Source organism: Felis catus, chromosome C1 (genome assembly GCF_018350175.1).
Source record: "Felis catus isolate Fca126 chromosome C1, F.catus_Fca126_mat1.0, whole genome shotgun sequence".
Taxonomy (NCBI): Eukaryota; Metazoa; Chordata; class Mammalia; order Carnivora; family Felidae; genus Felis; species Felis catus.
The window spans coordinates 79,405,635-79,432,375 of record NC_058375.1 but is presented as its reverse complement, the minus strand read 5'-3'; the positions used below and the strand labels follow the sequence as shown (position 1 = coordinate 79,432,375).

General features: G+C 36.0%; 1 protein-coding gene across 4 annotated transcripts in view; it reads right to left on the bottom strand.

Moving 5' to 3' along the window:
- FNBP1L (formin binding protein 1 like) overlaps window positions 1–26,741 on the bottom strand; it is a 124,219-nt gene that overhangs the window by 30,700 nt on the left and 66,778 nt on the right. For all 4 annotated transcript variants that reach the window (XM_023258915.2, XM_023258912.2, XM_023258914.2 and 1 more), the window contains 3 exons: window positions 6,500–6,553; window positions 5,141–5,288; window positions 4,309–4,371 (listed from right to left, as the gene is read on the bottom strand). In XM_023258915.2, coding sequence (XP_023114683.1) covers window positions 4,309–4,371; window positions 5,141–5,288; window positions 6,500–6,553 — 265 coding nt within the window. The remainder of the gene's footprint in view (window positions 1–4,308; window positions 4,372–5,140; window positions 5,289–6,499; window positions 6,554–26,741) is intronic.

Sequence of the window (26,741 nt, the reverse complement as noted above, 5' to 3'; positions counted from 1 at the left end):
TTTTCTAAAGTAGGAAAGAAATTTTAGTATTACAAATAACCCATGTGACTTAAATATCAGACATTACAGACTGTGAAGGAAAAAAAAATCATAGGCATGCCTGAGTTAATATTATATACTTCATCTTTTGCTAGTAAGAAAAAAAATCACATGTATTTTGTAATTATTTATTATAAGCTCATCTTCAGAGGACTTTTTGCTTTGTGTGGTGTTTTGTGTTTGGTTTTGTATGTTTATTTGGTTGTTTTTGGTGTTTGCTTGTTTTTATTTCTTGTGGTGGGATGTGGGAATGTCCCTCCAAAGTGGTTTCCTACTGTTTGTTCCAGGTGTCTCAGGAATACCATTAGCCCAGAACTCGGCCTTTAAAATTTTTTTTATTTAATACAAATTGCTACGACTTGGTAAAAGCTACTCATAATAGAGCCATGCAATATATACCATATTTCCTTTCTTGCATACTTTTTAAAGTTTTTAAATATTTATTGGGGGGGAGGGGCAGAGAGATGGAGACACAGAATCTGAAGCAGGTTCCAGGCTCTGAGCTGTCCGAAAAAAACAAACAAAACTTTTTTTTTTTTAATTCCTAGACTAAATTTGCTTAGTTTTCAATGTACCTTTTTACATACTTTTGTAAATGTACTTTTAAGTCAACTCTAGTTTACACAGTTCTTTAAAAATCTGTCCTCAGGGCACCTGGGTGGCTTGATTGGTTAAGCGTCCGACTTCGGCTCAGGTCACGATCTCACGGTCCGTGAGTTCAAGCCCCGCGTCGGGCTCTGTGCTGACAGCTCAGAGCCTGGAGCCTGTTTCAGATTCTGTGTCTCCCTCTCTCTCTGCCCCTCCCCTGTTCATGCTCTGTCTCTCTCTGTCTCAAAAATAAATAAACGTTAAAAAAAATTTTTTTTTAAATCTGTCCTCAGTTAATTCAAACATATTCAGAATTCTATAAATTTTACTTTCTTGATGAGATCTCTTCCAAAGGCTTTGACCTATTGAAATTTGGGTTATTGAAATTTGGATTGGTTACACCAAAGTGGACCTACTACATAGCTGTTACCCTGCAATTTCCCTTCACCATTATCAGATTCCTTTTACCTCTCCTTTGATTTCAATCTCCTATTTCCCAATTCCACACCTTCCCCTTTCTTGGTTCATTTCCTTATTTTGCTAGAACACATTCAGCAGTAGCTTCCTAGAAGATTTGTGGGAGCTAAGTCTCCATGGCCAAAAATAACTTCACCAACACTTTTAACTGATAAAATTTGGCTGGGTATGAAACTGTTGGAAACTGTCTTCCTTCAGAAATGTAAAAGTGCTAACCACTCCACTAACTTCTAGCTTCCTGCTCCCATTCTGATTATTGATCCTTTGCATAAAACATGTTTGTTTTGGGGGTGTCTGGGTGACTCAGTCGGTTAAGTGTCCAACTCTTGTGGCTCAGATCGTGATCTCACAGTTCGTGAGTCTGAGCCTCACACTGGGCTCTGCAATGACAGTGCAGAGCCTGCTTGGGATTCTCTTTCCCCCTCTCTCTCGTTCATGCTCTCTCCCTCAAAATAAACTTTAAAAAAAAAGGTTTTTCTTAGAAAAGCCCACCTCTCAGTGTAGCTGAAAATAGCTGATCCTTGCCACATCTGGAGCATGGTTAAATAATCTCATCCTGTCAAAGGCACCCATTAGAAAGTCTGCTGGGGATTTTTCTGAAAGTTTTCCCTCCCTGATAAAAAGGAACAGTTAGAAAAGAAATGCCCTCTTCTTCCTGCTTCTGCATGCAACTAAATGAGGATGTGGTGCTTGGCTGCTTCATTCAACTGCTGACCATAAGGGGACAAGCCTGAGGAAAAATGCCAACGTGGTCAAGATGGCAAAGTAGACACAGAGAGGAGAAGCAGCCTTAGTGACATGACTGAGCTATGGACCAACTCTGGAACTGCTCCATTTCTGAGCCCTGTTCTTATAAATCTGCATGCTCTGTTTGTTACCTAAACCCACTAACCGATAGACCTGGCATCTTTGGTACTTTTTTCATATTAATCTCTCACCATTCCTTCAAAATCTTCTTTGCAGGCTATTCTCTTCTGCCCTCCATCTTTAATACCAGGGTGGCCTATTTTCATTATCCTGTGGTTCATAACTGTCTTTTAAACTGTTTTCCTCAATTTTCAATACTGTCACTAATTTAGCTTATTTCTCCCAGTTCTTTAAATCTCCTCTCAATAATTTCAAAAATATTAATAATCTTACAATTTCATTTTCTTGATTAAACAAGATAGAGAAGAAATGGGATCCTGCACATATTTCGACAAATTCCACAGAAATTATATTTTCTCCCTCACTAGACCACAGGCTCCACAAAAATAAGGACTACGTCACTAATCACTTTTTTCACTATTCACTTTTGTACCAGGACTCAGTACATGTCAAGGATGCCTCCAATAAATACGAGTTGAGCTGAACTCACCTTTAATGGTATTGCTAATCAATGTCTTAAAGACATTATTCCCACATTTTGTTTTGATGCTTCTTTCTTGTGACCCCTATAACTTTTGCTTATTAACTGTCAATTATTCTTTTTTTTTTTAATTTTAATGTTTATTTATTTTTGAGAGAGAGAGAGATAGAGAAAGACAGAGAGAGAGAGACAGAGGGCAAGCAGGGGAGGGGTGCAGAGAGAGGGAGACACAGAATCTGAAGCAGGCTCCAGACTCTGAGCTGTCAGTACGGAGCCCAACACGGGGCTCTAACTCACGAACCGCGAATCATGACCTGAGCTGAAGTCGGACACCCAACTGACTGAGCTACCCAGGCGCCCCTGTCAATTGTTCTAAAGGCAAGTCAGCACATAACAAAAATAATTTGTGTCAACACAAGTTTTTAAAGGGACCAATGACTCACGAGTGTAGGAGTCTGTTATTATGTGCAAATGAAAACACACACATACTCATTAGGTGGCAGATTCTAAGAATGCTAGTTAAGGTAATTTAAAATTTAATAAATGTAAACACTCCCTAAAAGTCTTGTTAAAACCAATTAGAATGAAAATGAAAACAAAAATGAAAGAGACTATTAATAGAACTAAAAATTCTCAATCAGCACTGGTGCCTAGAATCTTACATCAATGATATTCATACAGTAGAAATTTAACCTAAGCTTTGAATATGTGTTTTTTTAAAAAAACATTTATTGAGAGAGAGAGAGAGAGAGAAACGTGTGTGTGTAGGGAAGGGGCAGAGAGAGACAGAGACAGAGACAGACTCTTAAGCAGGCTCGGTGCTGTCAGCACAGAGTCCGAAGCAGGGCTCAATTCCACAAACTGTGAGTTCATGACCTGAGCCAAAATCAAGAGTTGGACGCTTCACCAACTGAGCCATACAGGCACCCCTAAATATGTGGTTTTAAAACAAGAAAAAATGGCCAAAAACACATATATACACGAGGTTTTTTCATCTCAAACTTAAAAGTCCCTTTCCCAACAATTACAAACTAAACTGATTAACATAACATGAAAAACTCCTTTTAGCATAATTTTCAAGGAATACAGTGTCCATAATAAAAATACGCAAGTAAAGAGTAAGCTGCTTGCGAACCTGAGGGTTCAAAAAGAATATTAATCTTGTACTACAGAACATCATTTGGCGGAGAATTTTAAGGAAAGGAGACAACAATGTTCCATGCAGACATATTGTTTTTCAAATGACTGTATGCCAGAATATCTAAGAAAAACCACATTAGCAAGTACCTTTGGAAAGTTTTTATAGTAAATAATTATTGCACTTTTATCATTTTATCCATAAATACTATCAAGTATTTTCTTTCCTATAATTTGAATGGTCTATGACCAGGAGTCCAGTACTAGGAACATTTTCATGATAGAATCACTGAACTGGAAGAAACATTTCACAAATCTAGTCCACAATCTTCAATTTTCATATTCTAAGGATGAAATCAAGAGAAATCATAAAAGGTACAACTACGATCTAAGTCCTCTCAGTCTCTGTCAAATGGTCTTCTAAGATACATCACTATTAATATCCCCATTACTCCTACCCTGTTATCAATAGTTTATAGTAACTACTGCAAAGTCAAAAACTGTTTTCCTAAACATTTACAGATATCTGAAGACCACACAGTTGGTATAAGTATAGAACCATACAGAAAAAAATAACAAAATGCACATTCTCTTTTTATACCAATGTTAAAAATGAATAAATACATAGAGAAATATTCAACTCAATAGATGTGAAGCATAGGAGAATTTAGGGCTAGTCTATAAAATTTTATGTTAAGCATGAAGACACTATAACTCACATTATCCATCTGTTTCCAGCACATATCAAGATACTGTTGAGCTTTTCGTCCTTCTTGAAGATGCTGAAGATCATAACCAAAAAAAAACAAAAAAAACAAAAAACAAATAAAACAAACAAAAAATTACATTTAAATACTAAAAGTCTTTAAAAAACCCAAACGCTTTCGCTTAATTTTTTTAAGGTACTAATTATATAACTTGATATCAAGACTTAGGAAGAGATTATTAGTAGAGCAAAACAAATGCATTTTATAGGTATTATCTGAATACTGTAAGCACAACCTTTAAAACAGATATAATTTCTAGAAAAATACATATGTCCTAATTAAGGGTTGACAAATGTTTTCTATAAAGGGTCAGATATATATCTTAGGTTTTGCAAGCCATGTGGTCTCTGTTACAAATATTCAACTTTTCTGATATAATCAAAAGCAGCCACAGGCAATGCATAAATGAATAAGTATGGGCCTGTTTCAATAAAACTTTATTTACAGTCACTGAAATTTGAATTTCATACAATTTTCACATACCATGAAGTATTCTTTTGATCTTCTTTTCAACTATCCAAAATGTACAAACCATTCTTAGCCCATGGGAACTAAGAAAAACTGGCAGTAAGCTAAATTTGGCACATGGGCTGTAGGTTATCAAATCTTGGTCTTAAATCCAAAAAGATTACAAATTAGCAAGAGTATCTTAAAATGATTTCGGCTAGAAGAAACTGAGTGAAACAGAAAACCAGCTTATACTGAACAAACATTACTTTGAAAAGCAAAGTAATTATGTGAAAATATTTCATATTATATATAACTGGATAAAAACAATAATTACCATTTTTCTTTCAGTTTTCAGATCATGAGCATATCTCATTAATTCACCATAAACTCTGTGCGCCATTTCTTCTGCTACTACTTCTCGTTGTCCTGCATAGTCATTCAACTCGTTAAGGATGTTAAAAAAGGCTATACACGAGGTAAACCTGACAAAAACATATTAAAAAATGGTGAAATTTCCTTTATTTTCTTTACAAATGTTTTTTGTGAGGTATGGATTCAGCCTGACACTTGACAAATTTTAACATACTCAACCTAACTCTTTCTTCACTACTAACTCCAAATTAACTTTGTATGAAAGAATCCCATATTAAGCTCAAGTTGTATATGTTTGTATACCTTCAAATAGTCTTAATTTATAAATAAAGGGATATATGGGGTCAAAAAATATTAAGAATACTACCTGCAGGCTCTTTTGACATACTGGAATCTCTTAAGTAGCCAAGTGACTGGCCTGAGCTGGGGTGACTGGCCCACTTGGTTGGATTCCTAGGACTGGCAGCTGAACCTGGTGCAGAGATGATACACTTGCTCTCGAGGACAGAACCTGCCAATCATACCACTCAAATGCATCTCGATGGCTGATCTACAGAACAATTTTGCTATCAGCTCTGGACACAGCTGCTTGTATGCCTGCCCACATCCTGAATGGAAGTAAAGTGCCATTATAGTTGGCACCAAAAGAGGGGTAAGAAGGGGCAAAAATAAGGGTAAAAAATGTGTGTGGAGAGAAGGAAAGAAACAAAGAGAATTGCTGTATTAAAATGTATAGATCTACTCTGAATACACTGCCAGACTATTCTTTTGGCTGAAGGCAAATAGCTCAGATAGAACTCCATTAACACTAAACCTAAGAATCCTAACAATTAACAATTATACACAAAGCTGTTTTAAGTCTAGTCTCTTTGTTTTTGCATTTCAGAGCCATCCACATACCCCTGTTTAAGACCAAAAAGCTCATAAGTAATTCCCAAACTTTTATTCAGAGTTCCAAGATTACCCTGACAACCTCATTCCTTTTCATTATCCCTTTAAACCAACCAGCCAAACTATCTTAATACCTCTAAGAGTAAAAGCAAGAATCTAATAAGCTAACAACTACAGAATCAAGTATGGAAAAAATACGAAAGACTAAGTGACTCAAGTGAAGTCCCACATACTTCAACTATTTCAGAAAACTGAGCCCACTGAAATATTCATTCTTATTAAAGTCGTTCCTTCTTCATAAAACTGTGATTTAATTAAAACTTTAAAAAATCATTATAAAGGGCTAACAGCATATTTATTTTACTAAATAACACAAATATTAGTATTTTTTAAATTTTAATATGCAATAATAAACAGGTGTAGAATTTACCTTGGCTCTTCATCTTTGGAGGAACGTTTGGGACAGTACTTCTTAACCAGATTTCTATAGGAAGAAAAAAATTTTTTAACGTACAAAATATACTACTACTGAAACTGAAATATTCTCTAAGTTGCCAATTTCATGATATCAAGAATTTAATGATAAAAAACAAGACAGCAGTATAATCATCTACTACCATTAACATATTATCTCTACATTTTGTTCTGAAAATACTGGTATCTGTAAAAGGAAATGTTATTATCTGTGTTTGTATGAGTGTAATCATAATAATAAGGATGATTATGCTAGCAAATAAGCAAAGAAGAGGAGGAAGAGAAGAAACAAAGTACTCAGTGTATGACACTGAGTCACAGCAAAAAGACATGTACTTCAAAGACAGACCATCACTATTTTGTTTTGCAAATCAGATATTTTAAAATGAACTAAGATATGAAAACAAATGCTGATTCACTAATAGGATAAAAGAACAGTTGGTCAGCATCCTCCATAATTCTACTTTTATATGAACATCATTATGGGACCCTTCACATTCTCTTTTTTTAAGGCATATTAATTACACTTATACTGCAACTTTCTTTGCCTGCATCTACGTCCATTCTAGACAGTCTCAGACTAACATGCTACCTCATCTCATCTTTGCAAACTCATAAGAAGACTAGAACATGGACTCTGAAGTAACACTATACTACCTGGATTTGAATCATGGCTGTTTTGTGTGGCATCTAGTGTCCTTGGATAATTCACTTGCCCAATTTCCTATCAATATCAAATTTCCTATCAACAGTACCTACACCCCACAGAGTTATGAAAATTAAAGTGGATAATATTTGTAAAGCATTTAACACAGTGCTTTATACAGTTCTCAAAATATGGTCCATGGATAAGTAAAGCTCCACAGATTGTTTGTGACTAATCCACAAAAAGCTAAGTACACAAGTTGAGAGTAAGTTTATGTCTATTGAATCTAATAATAAAAAAATTGGTGCCTGTATTTTACATGTCTCTTTTTTATGACATTTTTTCTGGCATTAAATTTTTATTGGATTTTACAAAAGCAACAATACACAATGAATTGGAAACTCAAAAAGAAACTAGTTCATCAACACAAATATGATATATACTGCTTTAACCTATAGGCATTTAAAAAATAAATGGCCCTGTGGCCTTTCAAATAAATACTTCAAAAGAAGCATTGTTCTAATTATTCTCAAATCATTATCAATTCATTCCATTTAATTCAGCTTATTCATTCTATAATTATCCTCTATATGCTAGGCACTGTGCAAGTTACTGGGAACATTAGAAATGAGAGAATATCCACATTCAAGATTTACATTCCATTGAAAGGAATACAGAAGTATATACCAATAATTACAACATACAACATAATAACTGCTATGATAAAGGTATGCAAAGGATGCTATAATACAAAAGAGAAGGTCTTAACACCCTGAAGAGTCAGGGGAGAGAACAGGCAAGACACTGAGGAGGGTTACATTTACCAAGTTAATTAAAAAACTCATAGTCACCACTGGTTGTAAAACAAGGTACAGGATAAAAGCTTCAGGCCTTACATTTATATACTTGTTTACCAAAAGTTTAATAGAAAGGAGGGGAAGGGGCCCCTGGATGGCTCAGTCTGACTTTGAGTGTCTGACTTTGGCTAGGGTCATGATCTCACAGTTCCTAAGTTCGAGCTCCGCATTGGGCTCTGTGCTGACAGCTCAGAGCCTGGAGCCTGCTTTGGACTCTGTGTCTCCCTCTCTCTCTGACCCTCACCCCCTCCCTCTCTCCCCCCCACCCCCGCCCTTCCTCCCTCCTGCCCTCCTCCTCTCTTTCTCTCAAAAAATAAACATTAAAAAATTAAAAAAAAAAAAAGAAAGAAAGAAAAAGAAAGGAGGGTAAGATGGAAGAGAACAAAGATCCAGAGCTTCTCTCTTCCATAACACTCACGGCTACAAGTACATACAGTGCAACTCACTCTGGGAATGACCTGAAGACTAGCAGAACACCTCTTCTACAACTAAAGATATACAGAAAAAGCCCATCAAAAAAAGGATAGTAGGGGGCGCCTGGGTGGCGCAGTCGGTTGAGCGTCCGACTTCAGCCAGGTCACGATCTCGTGGTCCGTGAGTTCGAGCCCCGCGTCAGGCTCTGGGCTGATGGCTCAGAGCCTGGAGCCTGTTTCCGATTCTGTGTCTCCCTCTCTCTCTGCCCCTCCCCAGTTCATGCTCTGTCTCTCTCTGTCCCAAAAATAAATTAAAAAACGTTGAAAAAAATTAAAAAAAAAAAAAAAAAGGATAGTAGGGGCAGCAACATAGTCAGGAACCAGATATCACAGGTGCAGAGGTCTTACCTAAGGAGCAAAGGGATGAAGCCCTACATAAAGTACCCTCCCTCTCTGGGGATCTGCACAAGGAAAGCAAGCCCCCGTAACATCTGGCTTTGAAAATCACCAGGACTTAACTATGAGAGAGAGCCACAGGTCTACAGGAAACTGAGACTCTGCTCTTCAAAGAGCCAGTGAATATCATTCATGGGAGGCCCAGCACAGTGGCAGTAGTTTGAAACATGCCTGGACCATACGTGAAGGACATTTATGGACTAATTTTAGGAAGTATGCAGAAGAGCAGGTATCTGTAGGAAACTTCTCCAGAAATGGAAGCATTGGCAGTTGCCATCTTTCTTTCGTTCCTTCAGCCTACTTGGCCCTCTCCTGGCAGGCACCACCAGTTCTGAAACTCTCCCATCTACTTTGGTAGAACTGTTCACCCAGTCCAGTGTTCCCCTGCAGACCTACCCTATTTAACCTATCTGCTCTGGTAGGTACCCCTCCAAAGCAACTCCTGACCTGGGAAAGGCTAGGCGCTCAGGAGCCCAGCTCCACACCCCCGAGCATGCCTGCTCAGCATGTCACAGTGGGGCCTGGCAGCCAGCTATACCAGGAGCTAACTCCACCACCACCACACTCACAACAGGCCTCTCAGCCAGGAGCACTGTGGCCCAGTCAGAACATGAGGGTGCGAAGAGCCCATACAGGGACTATCCCTGGAGTGCCTGGTTCTGTTGACCAAGGGAAATTGTATTACTTTGGCCCAAAGAATACCTTCTACATAAGGCCACTTGCTTTCAAGACCAGGAGCCACAGGTGACCTATCTAATATATGGAAACCAACAGAGAGACAGACAAAACAAGGAAATAGAGGAATACGATCCAAATGAAAGAAAAGACAAAATCTCAGAAAAAGGACTAAATAGAACAGAAACAGGCAATCTACTGGATAAAGAATTCAAAATAATGGTCATAAAGATGCTCACCAGACTTGAGATAAGAATAGATGAATTCAGAATTTAAACAAGGAGTTAAGAAAATATAAAAAACAAATCTATGAGAGCTGAAAAATACAAAACATGAAGTGGAAAATACACTAGAAGAAGCAGAAGAATGAATGAGTAATCTGGAAGACAGAGTAGTGGGACTCATCCATGCTGAAAAGGAATTTTTAAAGAATAGGTTAAAGGGACGCCTGGGCAACATCAAGCATACTAACATTTGCATTATAGGGGTCCCAGATAGAAAAGAGAGAGGACAAAAAAATTTATCTGAAGAATTAATAGCTGAAAATTTCCCTAACTTGGAAAATAAAACAGATATCCATGCCAAGGAAGGAAAGAAAGCCCTAAAGGAGATGAACCCAAAGAGGTCCACAGCAAAGCACATAATAATGCAATGTCAAAAACTAAAGAGACAATCTTAAAGCAGCAAGACAAAAGCAAATATTATGTATACAGCAACAATCACCTAAGTCTATCAGCTGATTTCCAGCAGAAATTCTGCAAGCCACAAAGGAGTAGCATGACATTCCAAATGCCGAAAGGAAAAAAACCAACAACCAAGTATAGTCTACATAGCAAGGTTATCATTCAAAGTGAAGGAAAGATAGTTTCCCAGACAAGCAAATATTAAAAAACTTTATCACCACTAAACTGACCTTAAAAAAAAGTGCTTTAGGGACTTCTTAAGGTAGGAAAGGCCATAAATAGAAGAAAGTTATGAAAAGAAAAAATTTCACCAGGAAAAGCAAATATATGGTGAAAGTATTAGATCACTCATAAAACTAGTATGATGGTTAAAGACAAAAGCAGTAAAATCAATTTTGTTTACAATAATTAGTTAAGGGATACACAAAATAAAAAGATATAAAATGTACCATCAAATACATAAAAGTGCTTTAAGAATGTGTTTGAACTTCAGTGACCATCAATTTAAAATAGACTGCTATATACATAGCATGTTATATATTGAACCTCATGGTAACCACAAACCTAAAACAAGTAACAGATACACAACAAAACAAAGAGAAAAGAACCCAAGCATAACACTAAAAAAAAGTCATCGGGGGCGCCTGGGTGGCTCAGTCTGTTAAGCAGCTGACTTCGGCTCAGGTCATAATCTCACAGTTTGTGAGTTCAAGCCCCAGGTCAGACTCTGTGCTGACAGCTCCGAGCCTGGAGCCTGCTTCGGATTCTGTGTGTGTGTCTCTCTCTGACCCTCCCCTGCTCACACTCCGTGTGTGTGTGTGTGTGTGTGTGTGTGTGTGTGTGTGTGTGTGTGTCAAAAATAAACATTAAAAAAATTTTTTTTAAGAAGTCATCAAATCACAAGGGAGAAAAGCAAAGAAAAAAGACCTAGAAGAACTACAAAAACAACTAGAAAATCATTAACAAAATAGCAATCAGTAAATATTAATAATGATTTTAAATGTAAATGAACATTTAATGCTCCAATCAAAAAACGTAAATACTCCAATCAAAGTAACTAGGTAACTGAATAGATAAAAAAACAAGACCCATCTATATGCTGCGTACAAGGGACTCACTTCAGACCTAAAGATACATACAGACTGAAAGTAAAGGGATGGAAAAAGATATTCCAGGCAAATGGAAACAATAACAAAAGCTGAGACAGCAATACTTACATCAAACAAAACAGACTTTAAAACAAAGATGGGCGTTACTTAATGTAAAGAGATTAACCCAATAAGAGAATACAACAACTGTAAATATCTATACACCCAACAGAGAAGCATCTAAATATATAAGCCAAATATTAACAGACATAAAGGGAGAAATTGATGGTAATACAGTAAAAGTAGGGAACTTTGACACCCACTTACATCAACAGATGACAACACAGGTATATGCAAAATCTATAAGGAAACTTTGGCTTTCAATGACACATCAGAACACATGCACCTAACAGATATATACAGAACATTCTACCCAAAAAGAACAGAATACAGTCTTTTCAAGTACAAATGGAACAGACTCCAGGATAAATAACATTTAGACCACAAAACAAGTCTCAATAAATTTAAAAACACTGACATCACATCAAGCATCTTTTCTGACCACAACAGTATAAAACTAGAAAATCAATCACAAGAAAAAAACTGGAAAAAACAAAAACATATGGAGGCTGAACAATATGCAAGTAAATAACCAATGGGTCAACAAATAAATTGAAGAGAAAATAATAAAATATCTTGAGACAAACAAAAATGTAAACTCGACACTGAAAATCTTTGGGACACAGCAAAGGCAGATCTCAGAGGAAAGTATAATGATACAAGACTTCCTCAAGAAATAAAACAATCTCAAACAATCTAACCTTACATCTAAAGGAACTAGAAAAAAAAAAAACACACAGGGGCGCCTAGGTGGCTCAGTCGGTTAAGCATCTGACTTTGGCTGGGGTGGTAATCTCGCGGTTAGTGAGTTCGGGGCCCACGTCAGGCTCTGTGCTGACAGCTCAGAGCCTGGAGCCTGCTTTAGATTCTCTGTATTACTCTCTCTCTACCCCTCCCCAACTTGTGCTGTCTCAAAAATAAATAAACGTTAAAAAAATAAAAGCAAAGAAACAAACAATAAATCATTACCCAGACTCAACTAGAAAAAAAGAGAGGACTCAAATAAATAAAATCAGAAATGAAAGACGAGAGACGTTAAAACCAACACCACAAATATACAACGATTATAAGAGACTACTATGGAAACTTATATACTAACAAATTGGACAACCTAGAAGTAATGGATAAATTCCCAGAAAAATACAATTTTCACGAATGAATCGGGAAGAAAGAAAATCTGAATACACTAAATACTAGTAATGAAACTGAATCAGAAAAACAAACAAACCTCAGTGCACCTGTGTGGCTCAGTCACTTAAGCATCTGACTTGGGCTCAGGTCATAATTTCATGGTTTGTGAGTTTGAGCCCCGCTATCAGGCTCTGCACTGACAGCTCAGAGCCTGCTTCAGATCCTCTGTCTCCCTCTTTCTGCTCCCCCGGTCCCGCCTAAGTCTGCATGCTCTCTCTCAAAAATAAATAAATATTCTAAAAAAAGTTTTTAAAAAAACATTCAACACAATTAAGTGGGATTTATTACTGGAATGCAAGAATGGCTTAAATCCATAAATCAATCAATGTGAATGTAGCACATTAACAAAACAAAGAATAAAAATCATATGATAATCTCAACAGATGCAGGAAAAGAATTCAGCATTCATTCATGATAAAAACTCTCAAAAAGGTAGGTATACAGGGAACATTCCTCAACATAATAAAGTCCATATATGACAAGCCAACAGCTAACACCACACTCAATGGTGAAAAGCTGAAAGCTTTTCCTCTAAGATCAGGAACAAGACAAAGATGATCACTCTTTCCACTTTCAATTAACATAATACTACAAGTTCTAGCCATAGCAATCAGAAAAGAAAAAGAAATAAAAAGCATCCATATTTTTAAGGAATAAGTAAAATGTTACTATTGACAGATGACACAATACCATATAAAGTCTTAAAGACTCCACCAAAAACAATAAATGAACTAAGAATAAATGAATTCAGTAAAATCGCAGGATACAAAATTAATATACTGTTGTGTTTCTATAAACAAATGACAAAATGGCACAATGAGAAATTAGTCCCATTTACAACTGCATCAAAAAGAATAAATATCTAGGAATAAATTTAAACAAAGAGGTGAAAGACCTGTACTCTGAAAACTATAAAACGATGAAAGAAATAAAAGATGGCACAAAAAAATGGAAAGATATTTCATGCTCAATTGGAAGAATTATATTGTTAAAATGTCCATACTACCCAAAGCAATCTACACATTCAAAGCAATCCCTATCAAAACACCATTTTTTCACAGAACTATAACAAATAATCCTACAATTTGTATGGAACCACAAAAAGACCCTGAGTAGCCAAAGTAAACTTGAGAAAGAAGAACAAAACTGGAGATATCACAATCCCAGATTTCAAAGTACACCACAAAGCCTAAGTATTCAAAACAGTATGGTACTGGCACAAATACAGACACATGGATCAACAGAACAGAATAGAGAGCCCAGAAATAAATCCACGCCTTTATGGTCAATTTATCTTTGACAAAGAAGGCAAGAATATATAATAGGGAAAAGCCAGTCTCTTCAATAAATGATGCTGGGAAAACTGAACAGATGTGTGCAAAGGAATGAAATGGAACTTAATTATACCAGACACAAAATAAACTCAAAATAGATTAAAGACCTGAAATTATAAAACTCCTAAAAGGAAAAAAACATGGGCAGTAAAGTCTTGGACATTGGTCTTGGCATTACATTTTTAGATCTCTCTCTTCAGCCAAAGGCAACAAAAGCAAAAATAAATAATTGGGACTACATAAAACTAAAAGCTTTTTTCACAGCAAAAGAAACCATCAACAAAATGAAAAGGCAACCTACTAAATGGAAGGTATGTGCAAATGATATATCCAATGGGAGTTAATATCTAAAATATATAAAAAAAAAACTCATACAACTCAACACCAAAAGAACAATCTCATTAAAAATAGCTATAGTTATCTGAATAGACATTTTTCCAAAGACATACAGATGGCCAACAGAAACATCAAAGAATGTTCAACCTCACTAACCATCAAGGAAACGAAAAGCAAAACAACCTCACATTTTTCAGAATGGCTAGTATCAAAATAACAAGAAACAAGTGCTGGTGAGGATGTGGGGAAAAGGGAACCCTTGTGCCCCTATGTTGGTGGACATGTAAATTGGTGCAGCCTCCAGCCTCTATGGAAAACAGCATGGAAGTTCCTCAAAAATTTAAAGATAGAAATACCACATGACCAAGTAATTTCACTTCTGGATATTTCTCCAAAGAAAATGAAAATACTAATTCAGGAAGATATATGCACTTGTATATTTATTGCAGAATTATTTAAATAGTGAAGATACAGAAGCAACCTAAGTATCCATCAATAGATGAATATATAAAGAAGATGTGGGACACAGACACACACTCACCCACACAAGAATATTACTCAGCCATAAAAAAAAAAAAAACAAAACCAAAAATTTGCCATTTGCAACAACATGAATGGACCTAATGAATATTATGTTAAGTGAAATATGTCAGACAGAGAAAAATAAATGCCATACGATTTCACTTCTGTGTGGTGGACCATAAAAAAAAAAAAAAAAAAAAAAAAAAAACACCTGAAAGAGTTATAAATACAAAGAACAAAAACTGGTGATTACCAGAGAGGAGAAGATAAGGGAGATGGGTGAAATAGGTACGAGAGGTTAAGAGGTACAAACTTCCAGTTATAAAATAAGTCAACCATAGGGATTTAAAGTACAGCATAGTCAATACAGTCAATTATAGTGCAATAAGTGATGACAGATGGTAACTACACTTATCATAGTAAGCACTGTATGATTTATATAAATGTTTAAATCATTATGTTGTACGCCTGAAACTCATAACATGTCAACTATATTACAATTAAAAATAAATGTCTTAGGGGTACCTGGGTGGCTCAGTCTGTTAAGAGTCTGAATCTTCATTTCATCTCAGGTCATAATCTCACGGTTATGAGATTGGGCCTCGCACTGGGCCTGAAGCCTGCTTAATATTCTCTCTCTCCCTCTGCCCCTCCCCTACTCACACGCAAGCACTCTCTCAAAAGTGAAATAAGTATATTAAAAAAATGTTTTTAAAGCTTTACTAACTTTTACCACACCACGCTAGTACACGTACATTAGTTATTAATAATTGTGCACACACACATGTTCAAACAATTTCTACAGGTAAGGAATAAAAAGTTCAGAGACTGCTGGCCTAGAGATATCAAATATATAAAACGCTTTTCCATAACATAATATGGTAAAAGAACAATAGAAGGCTCTATAGAGGAGCTTCCCCAGAGGAGAAAGGTTGAAATTTGATTCCCTGACATGCCCTGAAAAGGTAAACAAGAATTAGACAACTGGAAAGCCCAGGGGGAATTCTAAATAGAGAAGACCTAATGAGCAAAGGCAAGGAAAAGAAAAATACTATAGCATTTATGAAGAACTACAAATGGGTTCATTGTTGCTGGAACATCAACTGTGAACCAAAAATGGTAATTAGTGAGGTTGGAAAGATATATGTGGAGCAGCAGAGGCCCTTCTACATCATATTAAGGAAATCCAACCATACACCCTTAACCATTGGTTCTTAGTCAAAGTTATCTGAAACACCACCCAAAATCGTTTTTGTGGATGAATTAATTTATTAACTCAAACATCAGCGAATCTATGTGCTACCCATTGATTATTTCAGGTACCATATCAACAGAAAGAATGATGAATCATAGCTACCACACCAGTTAATTGTATATGACCTAGAGTCTTTCTAAGAGAGAACTCAAAAAGGAAGATGGGGAAGCGATGGGAATAATTCAGTTAATTAGAACAGACAAATACACAAAGACAGAAAGTAGATGAGTGGTTGCTAGGGCCTGAGGGAGGGGTGAATGGAGAATGACTGCTGATGGGTACGGGGATTTCTTTTTGCAATGATAAAAATATTCTAACATTAAATAATGGTAACAGTTTGACAACTCTGTGAGTATACTAAAAACCACTGAATTGTATACATTAAAAGGGTGAAATCTTATGGTATGTAAATGATACCTCAATAAAGCTGTTATAGGAGGAGGAATGTCTATTGGATAGCAGTCCATCTGCCACAGGTATGTACATCAAAGAGAGATAACAGCACTGATGCCAAAAATAATTTAGCAATTACAGGGTAACTAATTTATGAGCACATTAAGATAACTACAGTCTAGGGGTGCCTGGGTGGTTCAGTCAGTTAAGCGTCCAACTCTTGATTTCAACTCAGGTCACGATCTCTCCGTTTGTGGGTTCAAATCCTGCATCAGGCTCTGCACTGAAAGTGTGGAGCCTGCTTGGAATTCTCTCTCTCTCTCTCTCTCTCTCTCTCTCTCTCTCTCTCTCTCTCTCTCTTTCCACGCCCCCCCCACCTGCTCATGCTCTCTCTCAAAATAAATAAACAAACTTAAAAAAAAAAAACATAACTACACAGTCTCCAACATATAAATGTGTTGTATTCTAGAAATTATTCATTTTCATTCATTCATTCATTCATTCATTCATTCATTCATTCACTCATTCATTCATTCCTATAAGACAGAGAGAGAGAGAGAGAGAATGAATGGGGGAGGAGCAGAGGGAGAGGGAGAGGGAGAAAGAGGATTTTAAGGAGGCTCCAAGCCCAGCACGGAGCCGAACACAAGGCTGGATCTCACGACTGTGACCGAGATCATAACCTGAGCCAAAATCAAGAGTTGGATGCTTAACTGACTAAGCCACCCAGGAACTCCTAGAAATTACTTTTTTTTTTTAATGTTTATTTTTGATAGAGCACAAGCAGGGGAGGGGCAGAGACAGAGAGGGAGACATAAAATCTGAATCAGGCTCCATGCTCCAAGTGTCAGCACACAGCCTGACTTTGGGCTTGAACCCACAAACCAGGAGATCATGACCTGAGCCAAAGTCAGACACTTAACCAACTGAACCACCCAGGTGCCCCTAGAAATTACTTTTAAAGTCAGTGATTTTCAACCACGAATCCATGAATTACTTTAAACAAAAATAAGCCAAACTTGGGCAAAAAACATTTCAAAGAGCAAGTAGTTTCAAACTCTGAACACATTTTTGTATATCAACATTTTAAGCACTATTTAGAATTCCAGGCTATAGAGGGCATTAACTGTTTTGCCTATCTGCATCACTGACTACCCTTTATTTTCTAACAGCTTGTGACAGATACATTTCTGCTCATCAAAAAAAACACGTGATTTTATACATTTCCCAGCCCCCCCTGCAGTTAGGCAAGACCCCGTGACTAATTCTGTATCATGGGCCATAAGCTCTGTGTAACTACCAGACTAAAGCACTGACAACTTGTGCATAACCCTAAGGGCTCTCCCATTCCCTGCTGAAGCAACTGTGGAGGCTCCATGCAGAGATGGAAGATGAAAATAGTCTGGATTATCACATGGGCTACCCTAGAGAGTTATCACTTGAACTTGTAGTCAACTTTGCATTAGCAAGAAATAAGATCTGCTGTGTAAAACCCCTGGGATGTGGAGTTACTACTTCAGTACTGCCTAGCATATCCAAAACTACAGCTCTTTCAATGTCACATCTATGTAGTTATGGTGCTGCTGGCCACATGCTATGGTCTAGAAATATTTATTTGATCCAGCCTCATTATTCCAGGCTAACAAAAGTCAATCTTAAAATTTCTGTTGTACTTCTTGGGAAAACATGTTCTCTCTCTGCTGAAGCTAAACTGATAGGATATAATCTTAGATTTACCATGTGAGAAGAGACTATTTGGGAATTAAACCAACAGAGAGGAAAGCAAAACCAAGAGAAGAGAATTCTTAACATTTTCCTGAGTATCCAGATCCCTGAACTTTTCAGTCACATTAATAAATTCCAATCTGAGTTGGGCTTCTGTCTCTTAAAATAATTATGGCTACCAGAGGTTACCCATAAAAGTCGCAACACAGCATAAACATAGCATAAAAAACATTAATTTAAACTCTAGCTCCTGGGGGCACCTGGAGGGCTCGGTCAGTCGGTTAAGCGTCCGACTTCAGCTCAGGTCATGATCTCACAGTTTGTGAGTTCGGAATCTGTGTCTCCCTCTCTTTTTGCCCCTCCCCCACTCATACTCTTTCTCTCTCTCAAAAATAAACAAACATTAAAATAAATAAATAAACAAACTCTAGCTTCTGGGAGGAAGAGTATATATATAGAAGAGGGAAGGGAAAGAAGAAAGTAACAATTACTTTTATCTTTTGCAATGCAAGGTTAGTCCTAAGCAATTTTTTTCATCACTCTTGCCATTCTTTATGTAAAAGTCACTAGTCTATAGCAACTCTTCCCAAACCCCAAGTATAAAGAGCCCACAGAAACCGTACACAAGCCACTAGGCTCCATCCAAGCCAACCCTGCCACTAGAAAAACTAAAGCATGGTCCAAAATGTTTTGCTTGTATTACACCAAATCAAAACTTCTATTCTAGGAAAACATAAGTTCTGGAAGAAGACACAACAAATTATTAATTATACTCACTTCTAGGGAGAGGGGCTGGGAAAGGACTTGAATTTAAGTGTGTTACAATAGTCATATACTATTTTTATATTTTTTTTCAAAAAATTAATGGTAACAACATAAAGAATGTATTCCCTTCAAAGCAGCTGATCTTTGAAACTTCTAAGAAAACAGTGTAAAGTCAGCAAAAATTCATAAACAAGTGTGAATGATTAGTAAGTCCCATAAATCCCTGCTTCACATTTTTAACATAATATGCTTATTAGCTCAAATAAATCTCAGAGTGGCTTCTCTTAAACATGTTAAGTGTAAAGCATTTAGGTTGTTTCTCAACTGAAGATATTTTACGCAATTCATCACTCTCATCTATCCTTAACTGTCAGTTCCCCTAGGCTATTCTTTTTCACAAACTTCGAACAAAACCAGAGATTCCAAAAGTAATCAATTATGATAGCAGGCCATATGTAAGTCACATTTTTGAGTAGGGTGCTGTAAATTAGGAATTAACTGAAACACAAAGTTTTATACACATGCAATACATATCAAAGAAATTAAAATAGATGTCACAGGTATGCTGATGCTTTGTTTTGATATATGTGTGTTTCACCCATGTTTTCCAACTACCTTAGGATCTCGCACTCTAGAAACAGAAGAATGAACATTTCTCCTTCAGCGGTCAGACAAAGCTTCTAAGTTTAATGGGCTTCCCCAAAACTTACGGTATTCCATATACATGTTAATGATATATGTAATATTAAATATAATCACACTACTTAAATTTAAATTCCCAATTTTAATCTTTTTTATCCATTTTCATGTTTTTATTTTTGGTTTTAGGGAAAATTATAGAATATTTCAAATAATGTCTCGAAATTTTAATTCACTTTTATTAAAACTACATATTACAGGTAAATGACAGAGTATAAGATATCCCAAAGATTTTTAAAGGCTGAAAATCACCTCTATACATTTTCAACCACCTTCCAATGAGAAGCTGAGTTCCAATCCTTATTTAACAGGAGACCAATATCATATTTATTGTAAAACGGGATACAACTCATATTATTTCTTCTGGCAGAAGCATAGTATTAGATACCGAGACTGATCAGCATCCCTCTTAACTGCCCCTTCTCCCCGCAATCTAACAGTTAACATGCTTGGGAGCTGCCAGATTAATTGAAATGGCCCTATTTATGGGCCTGAATTAAGTGATCCAGAGATAGAAACTGAATCTCACTGAGCCAAAGAGTTTTCTTCCTAGAATTTCCCAAGGTCTTGGGACCTTGAGGCCAGTATGAGAGCTGAATATCTGAGACATAAAACTAGCACTGCTGGTGAGTGTATTTCCTGCTATACAGAGAAAGCCAGTCTGACTGAAAGAATGGAGGCAACCCACCAAAAGAAGCCAAAAACAAAAACAAAAAAAAAATTTTTTTGGAGAAAAAGAAGAGAACAAAGGGCTCTCTGAATGTGTTTCAGATACCTTTTTACCCCTGTGACCTAACTACTTTCCAGGCCTTCCAGCAACTTGACTATTCAACCTCTTCTTGAACTCAATTAAAAAGTAAAATCAATAAAAGGTATCAATAAATAATTCAATAAATTTCTCATTATACTCATCATTCAAACTGGGTTTTCCATCACTTACAAACATGAATCTTTCCTTATACAGTGTAAAATTAAGCATAAAAGATACCCACAGACAAAATGAAGTTGTATACCCTTACCTTCCACCATATAAAAAGATTAACTCAAAACGGATCAAAGACCTAAAAGCAGGAGCTAACACTACAAAACTCTTTTAAGAAAAAATAAGGGGAAAGCTTCATGACACTGGATTTGGTAATGATTTCTTGGGTATGACACCAAAAGCACAGGCAATTAAAGAACAAATAACTTGTACATCAAAATGTAAAACTTGTGCATCCAAAGCCACAACCAACAGAATGGGAGAAAGAATTTGCAACTCATATATCTGATAAGGGGTTAAAATACAGAAAATGTATTTGAACACCTAAAACTCAGTAACAAAAAAAAAGTAATAATTTGATTTAAAAATTGGGACAAAGAACTCGAATACCATTTCTCCAAAGATAAACAAATGTCCCTCAAGCGTAAGAAAAAATACTCAAAATCACTAATCATTAGGGAAATGCAAATCAGAACCACAAGCAGATCTGTGACACCCATTAGGATGGCTACTCTTAAGAATAAAAGCAGAGAAATTTTAAGTGTTGGCAAGAACATTTTAAGTGTTAAATATTAAATTTTAAGTGTTAGAACCTTTGGGCTCTGCTGGTGGGAATGTAAAACAGCTCACAGCCACTGAGAAAAACATTATGGTAGTTCTTCAAAAAATTAAACACAGATTTACCATATGATCCAGCAATTCCTATTCTAGGTATATAACTCAAAAGAATTGAAACCAGGGACTCAAAAAAATATTTATACACACCTGTTCATAGCATCATTATTCATCATAGCCAAAAGGTAAGCCAAATGTCCATTAACAGATAAACAGATAAACAAAATGTGGTGTGTGTGTGTGTGTATATATATATATATATGTGTGTGTATACACACACACGCACACATACATACATACATACATACATACATACAATGGAATACTATTCAGCCTTAAAAAGGAAGAAAATTCTAAACATGCCCCAACATGTATAACCCTTACATTATGGTAAGTGAAATAAGCCAGTCACAAAAAAAGCAAATATGATTTTACTTATGAGGTTCCTAGAGTAGTCAAATTCATAGAAACAGAAAGTAGAACTGCAGGGGCTGTGAGAAGGGTAAAATGGGGAGTTGTTTAACAGGTATAGAATTTAATTTTTCAAGATGAATTAAGTTCTAGAGATTGGATGCATAATGATATGAATACACTTAATGCAGTTCAAATGTACACTTAAAATGAGTAAGATGGCAAATCATATGTTAACTACATTTTTACCACAATTTAAAAAATTAAATGTAAAAAAAACAGTGGGGGGGGGCACCTGGGTGGCTCAGTTAGTTAAGCATCTGACTCTTGGTTTCAGCTCAGGTCATGATCTCATGGTTTGTGAGTTTGAGCCCCACATAGGGCTCTGTGCTGACAGCATGGAGCCTACTTGACATTCTCTCTCTCCCTCTCTCTCTGCCTCTCCCCTGCTCGCTCACTCTCTCTCAAAAATAAATAAACTTTTTTAAAAAATAAAAAAAGGGGGGATTACTACAAGTGATATTACAACAAATTCTGCATATTATATATATATTTTTTAAAGGGACATGCTTCATTCTCATTTTTTACACCTCAACCAATGACAGATGATGAAATACATAAATGACTAGAAGAAATAAAAGGACCTATTTATGAAAGGCATAGGGAAACAATCAAGCTTCAAAGATGTGAAAGGTTTACCTTAGTATCTATTCTCATTTCTTTAATGCCAGTTTCTACTTTTGCTTTATCTTTTAGCATATCAAGGGTACACAGTACCTAAAATGTGAATGGGGCTATACTAGCCTCAGCTTTATAGTTTATACCCAAAGAATATATGCAACAATTCACTGCTCTTTAGGCATAATAATGGATTATAGGCAACTGCAGATCTTTCAGAAGAATATTTTCAGGGATGTTCAAGATAGAAAAGAAAGAAAAATTACTTTATTTTTTCAATTTAGACTGAGGAAGGAGGAGCCTGCCACCAAAGATTTAAGTATTACACTTTTCAAAGAAATTCTGTTCTGCTCTTCTGTTTCCCTTCTAAATATCAGATTCTTAAAAGACAACTATAGTAACACCTGCATAGTCTAGATTCAAATGAGCAGTTAAATGTCTGATTTACCTATATTTGATACAAACAGGATAATGAAATAAAAATTTTACCTCATTTTAATCACTGCTACATAATTCAAATGGCACAAAAGGTAATTTGGAAATGAAATTATTCAAGGCATTATGAAAGAGCCAAGAGATTAATGAAGTGATCTAGACAGCCAACACCATTAACAACCAACTTACTTTTTTTAGTTCTTTAAACAATAAGGTCTTTAAATCCTTTTCATTAGAAAGCTTACTATTAAAATATTCAATACAACTGTTTTGAACTTTCTATCCTAAGACTTTTGTGTTTCAAAACTTTTGTTAGGTTCTGCTTCATCATTTAATCAAAACAAAAACACCTAAAACACTTTAATACAAAAATCAAGAACAGGGATTGTGATTCTCATTAAGGTGATGAGCCTGAGTTTCTTTAGTTGTAAAATGAATCATTCCACATTGATTGAATCATTCCTCAACAGTTCACTGTTGGATGCTTGCTATAGGAAAATAAAGAACTTAAAATTACAAAGGTTTTCACAGATCATCAAACTCTTGTGAAGATTAAATGAGGCAGCAGCATATATAAACTGAAAATGACACTCAATCCAGTTGTTAAAAATGTAGGTTAGTAGTTTGGTGGATAATTAAGTTGGGGGGCTGGAAGCAGGCAGCAACATTTTAGGTATAACAAAATGAAATGAGACAAAAACAGACCTCTATGGCTCATTAAAAGAACAAGGTAGGATAAGAGAAGAGCGACAATAATCAAAAAATAAAATATCAAAAAACTAAAATATGCCAATGATAACTACATGAAGTCCAATCCAAACATATCAAGAAAATATAGTTACATGACATTAAAGAAAAGGCTCTCCAACTGCTATGGTGTTTGCTCTCTAAGTCATCAGGAGAAAAGAATTAACACAGTTAAGGAAAATATTAAAGGCAAGAATCAGAGAGAACTAAAGTAACCTTATGCTACCCCTAACTACAATTTATAATAGATTATGGGAATCATAACAAGTAAAAAGGATTTATCTTAGGGATGCCTGAGTGGCTCAGTCGGTTAAGCCTCCGACTGTGGCTCGGGTCATGATCTCAGGGTTCTTCAGGAGTTCAAGGCCTATTGGGTTCTCTGCTCTCAGCACAGAGCTGCTTCTGATCCTCTGTCCCCCTCTCTCTCTCTGCCGCTCCCCCACTCATTCAATTTCTCTAAGATAAATAAACTAAAAAAAAGTATTTGTCTTAAGTTCTCTTAATTAAAAAAATCACTTTCTACATGAGGTTTAAAAAACACTGAAAAATATTCTTGCAAAGGAAATGAAAATAAACAGAGCTTCTTGACAGGTTTTGTTTTTTGGTTTTTTTTACTTTCCATAATGAAAAAAACATTTTCTTAAAAGAAGGACTTCTAAGGTGTTAACCTTTTTTTTTTGAATCTGTTCTTATTTTTATGGAAAACATACAACTAGACCTAAACTTATGAAGTACACAATTTAATTTACATTTTAATCAAATTTCTGTAACTATTACATTATAAATAGATATGTTAGTTGTAAAAACTATGTTATACAGTTTCCAGATAATTTATTATTGTCTTTACTGTCTCAGAGTACCACTGAGACCCAAAGATGTTTCAGTGGTACTAGGCACTGGTGATAGGAAAAAAAAAAACTCCTCAATAGAGAATTATTCATTCTCTCTATGCTGAAGCAGCATAATATACCATCTACAGCCCTGACTCTGCAGCTACTTTGAAGCCAACTAACTATTCACCTCTCTGTAACTCAGTTTCCTATCTTTAAAATAATAACTGAAATCTCACTGGGTTTTTATGAAAATAAAACCTATGAGTACGTACAACAGCAATAGAATAGTGCTAACAAAATAAATGCTATATAAGTGTTCAGTAAATACCAAAAACAAAGGCTTGCTCTGTGCCAGGCACTGTTCTAGAAGCTAGGAAATAAGCAGTACACAGAACAAACAAAAATCTCTCTCTTCTGTCAAGTTTTACATTTTAGTAGGTGATGACATTCTAGAATTAAGAGGCACAGTGGGGCGCATGGGTGGCTCAGTCAGTTACGTATCCGACTTCAGCTGGGATCACGATCTCACGGTTCTTGAGTTCAAGTCCCGCATTCGGCTCTGCGCTGACAGCTCAGAGCCTGGAGCCTGCTTTGGATTGTTTCTCTGTCTCCTGCCCTCTCTGCCCCTACCCTGCTCATGCTCTGTCTCTCTCTCAAAAATAAACATTAAAACAAAAATTTTTTTTAAATAAGCACAATTATGTAGCCAATAAATCATCTCATACAGGCACCTATATGTGTGTGTATGTATGTGTGTGTGTGTGTGTGTGTGTGTGTGTGTGTGTGTGTGTGTGTGTGTGTATATATATATATATATTTTTTTTTTTTTTTTAACCTGGGCAGGCTCAGTGGGGATTGAAAGGAATAAAAGAATTTCCACAGGATTGAATTCTATGAAGAAAGTTCATCTAAACCCCAAAATATGGGCAATAGTTCCTCCTGCCTCTAGCCAGATGCCACTTTACTGTATTCAACAGTTGATCAAAAACACAAAAGAGACCAAAGCAGTAGAGAGTTAAACAATGGCCAACCAAAGAATAAACGTAATCTCTACTTTCATCAAAACAGTACTAAGATGAGCTTCCTAGGTTCTTCTGAGACTAAACAGAGTGACAAAGAACAGTGATGAAGAGGCATGAGAAAGTTAAGACTAAATATAAAATAAAAACCGGTTTTATTTGGATTATTCTATACCTAAGCCTACCCTAAATATTTAGGACAGCTCTTAGTAGAACAACTTCATCACAATGATGTACATAACAAAAACTCTAGTATGGATAGAAAGCAGTACTTTGTCAAAGTTTCAGCATATGAGCAGAGATCCTAATTTCTAAACTAAATTGAAACATATAGATCATTCAATTATTTATTCTTCAACTTATATCCACTCAGCTCTAGGAGGACCAGTTATGTAGGCCAGGCTTGGCATTGGTACACAACACAAGATCAAAAGGAATTGGGAGAGATTTCTGTTCTAGTTAAAGTAAGAGTAGCTGTTAAGCTTCTGTCGTCCAATCTATTTCTCTTCCAGTATACCACACTGCCATATCTGAACCAAAAAGGAATGGTCTGTGGAAGTAGAGGAATACAATTTCATAGAACAATCTCTATGATGGAACTTAATACTGTAATTATCTTTACTAGAAAAAAATGATATATATCTATCATGTACATACAGCTTCATTTTTTACTAAAGAAATTTTAATCTCTGCCATACAAATACAATAGTGTAAGTTTATTAAAAGAATGACCAATTTCATTTTTTTATGCCTGCAAACAAAAAAACATTCTACCAAGTAATCTGATGTCACCATATATCATCACTCAAAATGGAGATGACTCAATTATCTGTAACTGATGTACAGGACAAAAGCAAAAGAAAAAAATTAGACTTCTTTACAACTTATAGAGCCTATTGACAAGTCCCTGAGACAGGCAGAGTGACCTTCCTCTAGGAACTCAACTTCCTCAACGTTAATACTTTGCTAAGGGTAAAACACAATCTTAGCTTAACATTATCCCAACCTCCAAGATCCTGTAAGTCTCCTTTAACATATAAAAATTCCTTTGGAAACTTCTTTTATCTCCATGCCCCAAGTTACATGTTAGCAATCATCCTCCAAGCATAGGGCCCACTAATATACATGTAAAGGGTCTCATGACTAAAGTTTTACTACACAGTAATAAATCACCTTTTCCTAATAACAACTAGCCCCTCAAGTTCCTACAAACCTTGCTTCCAAATTCCTTAGAGACTTACACTATTCCTAACCCCCTTCCAACTTGAAAGGATGTAAGTCACTCCTCACAGACAAATAAGAGGGGGAAGAGGAAAATAA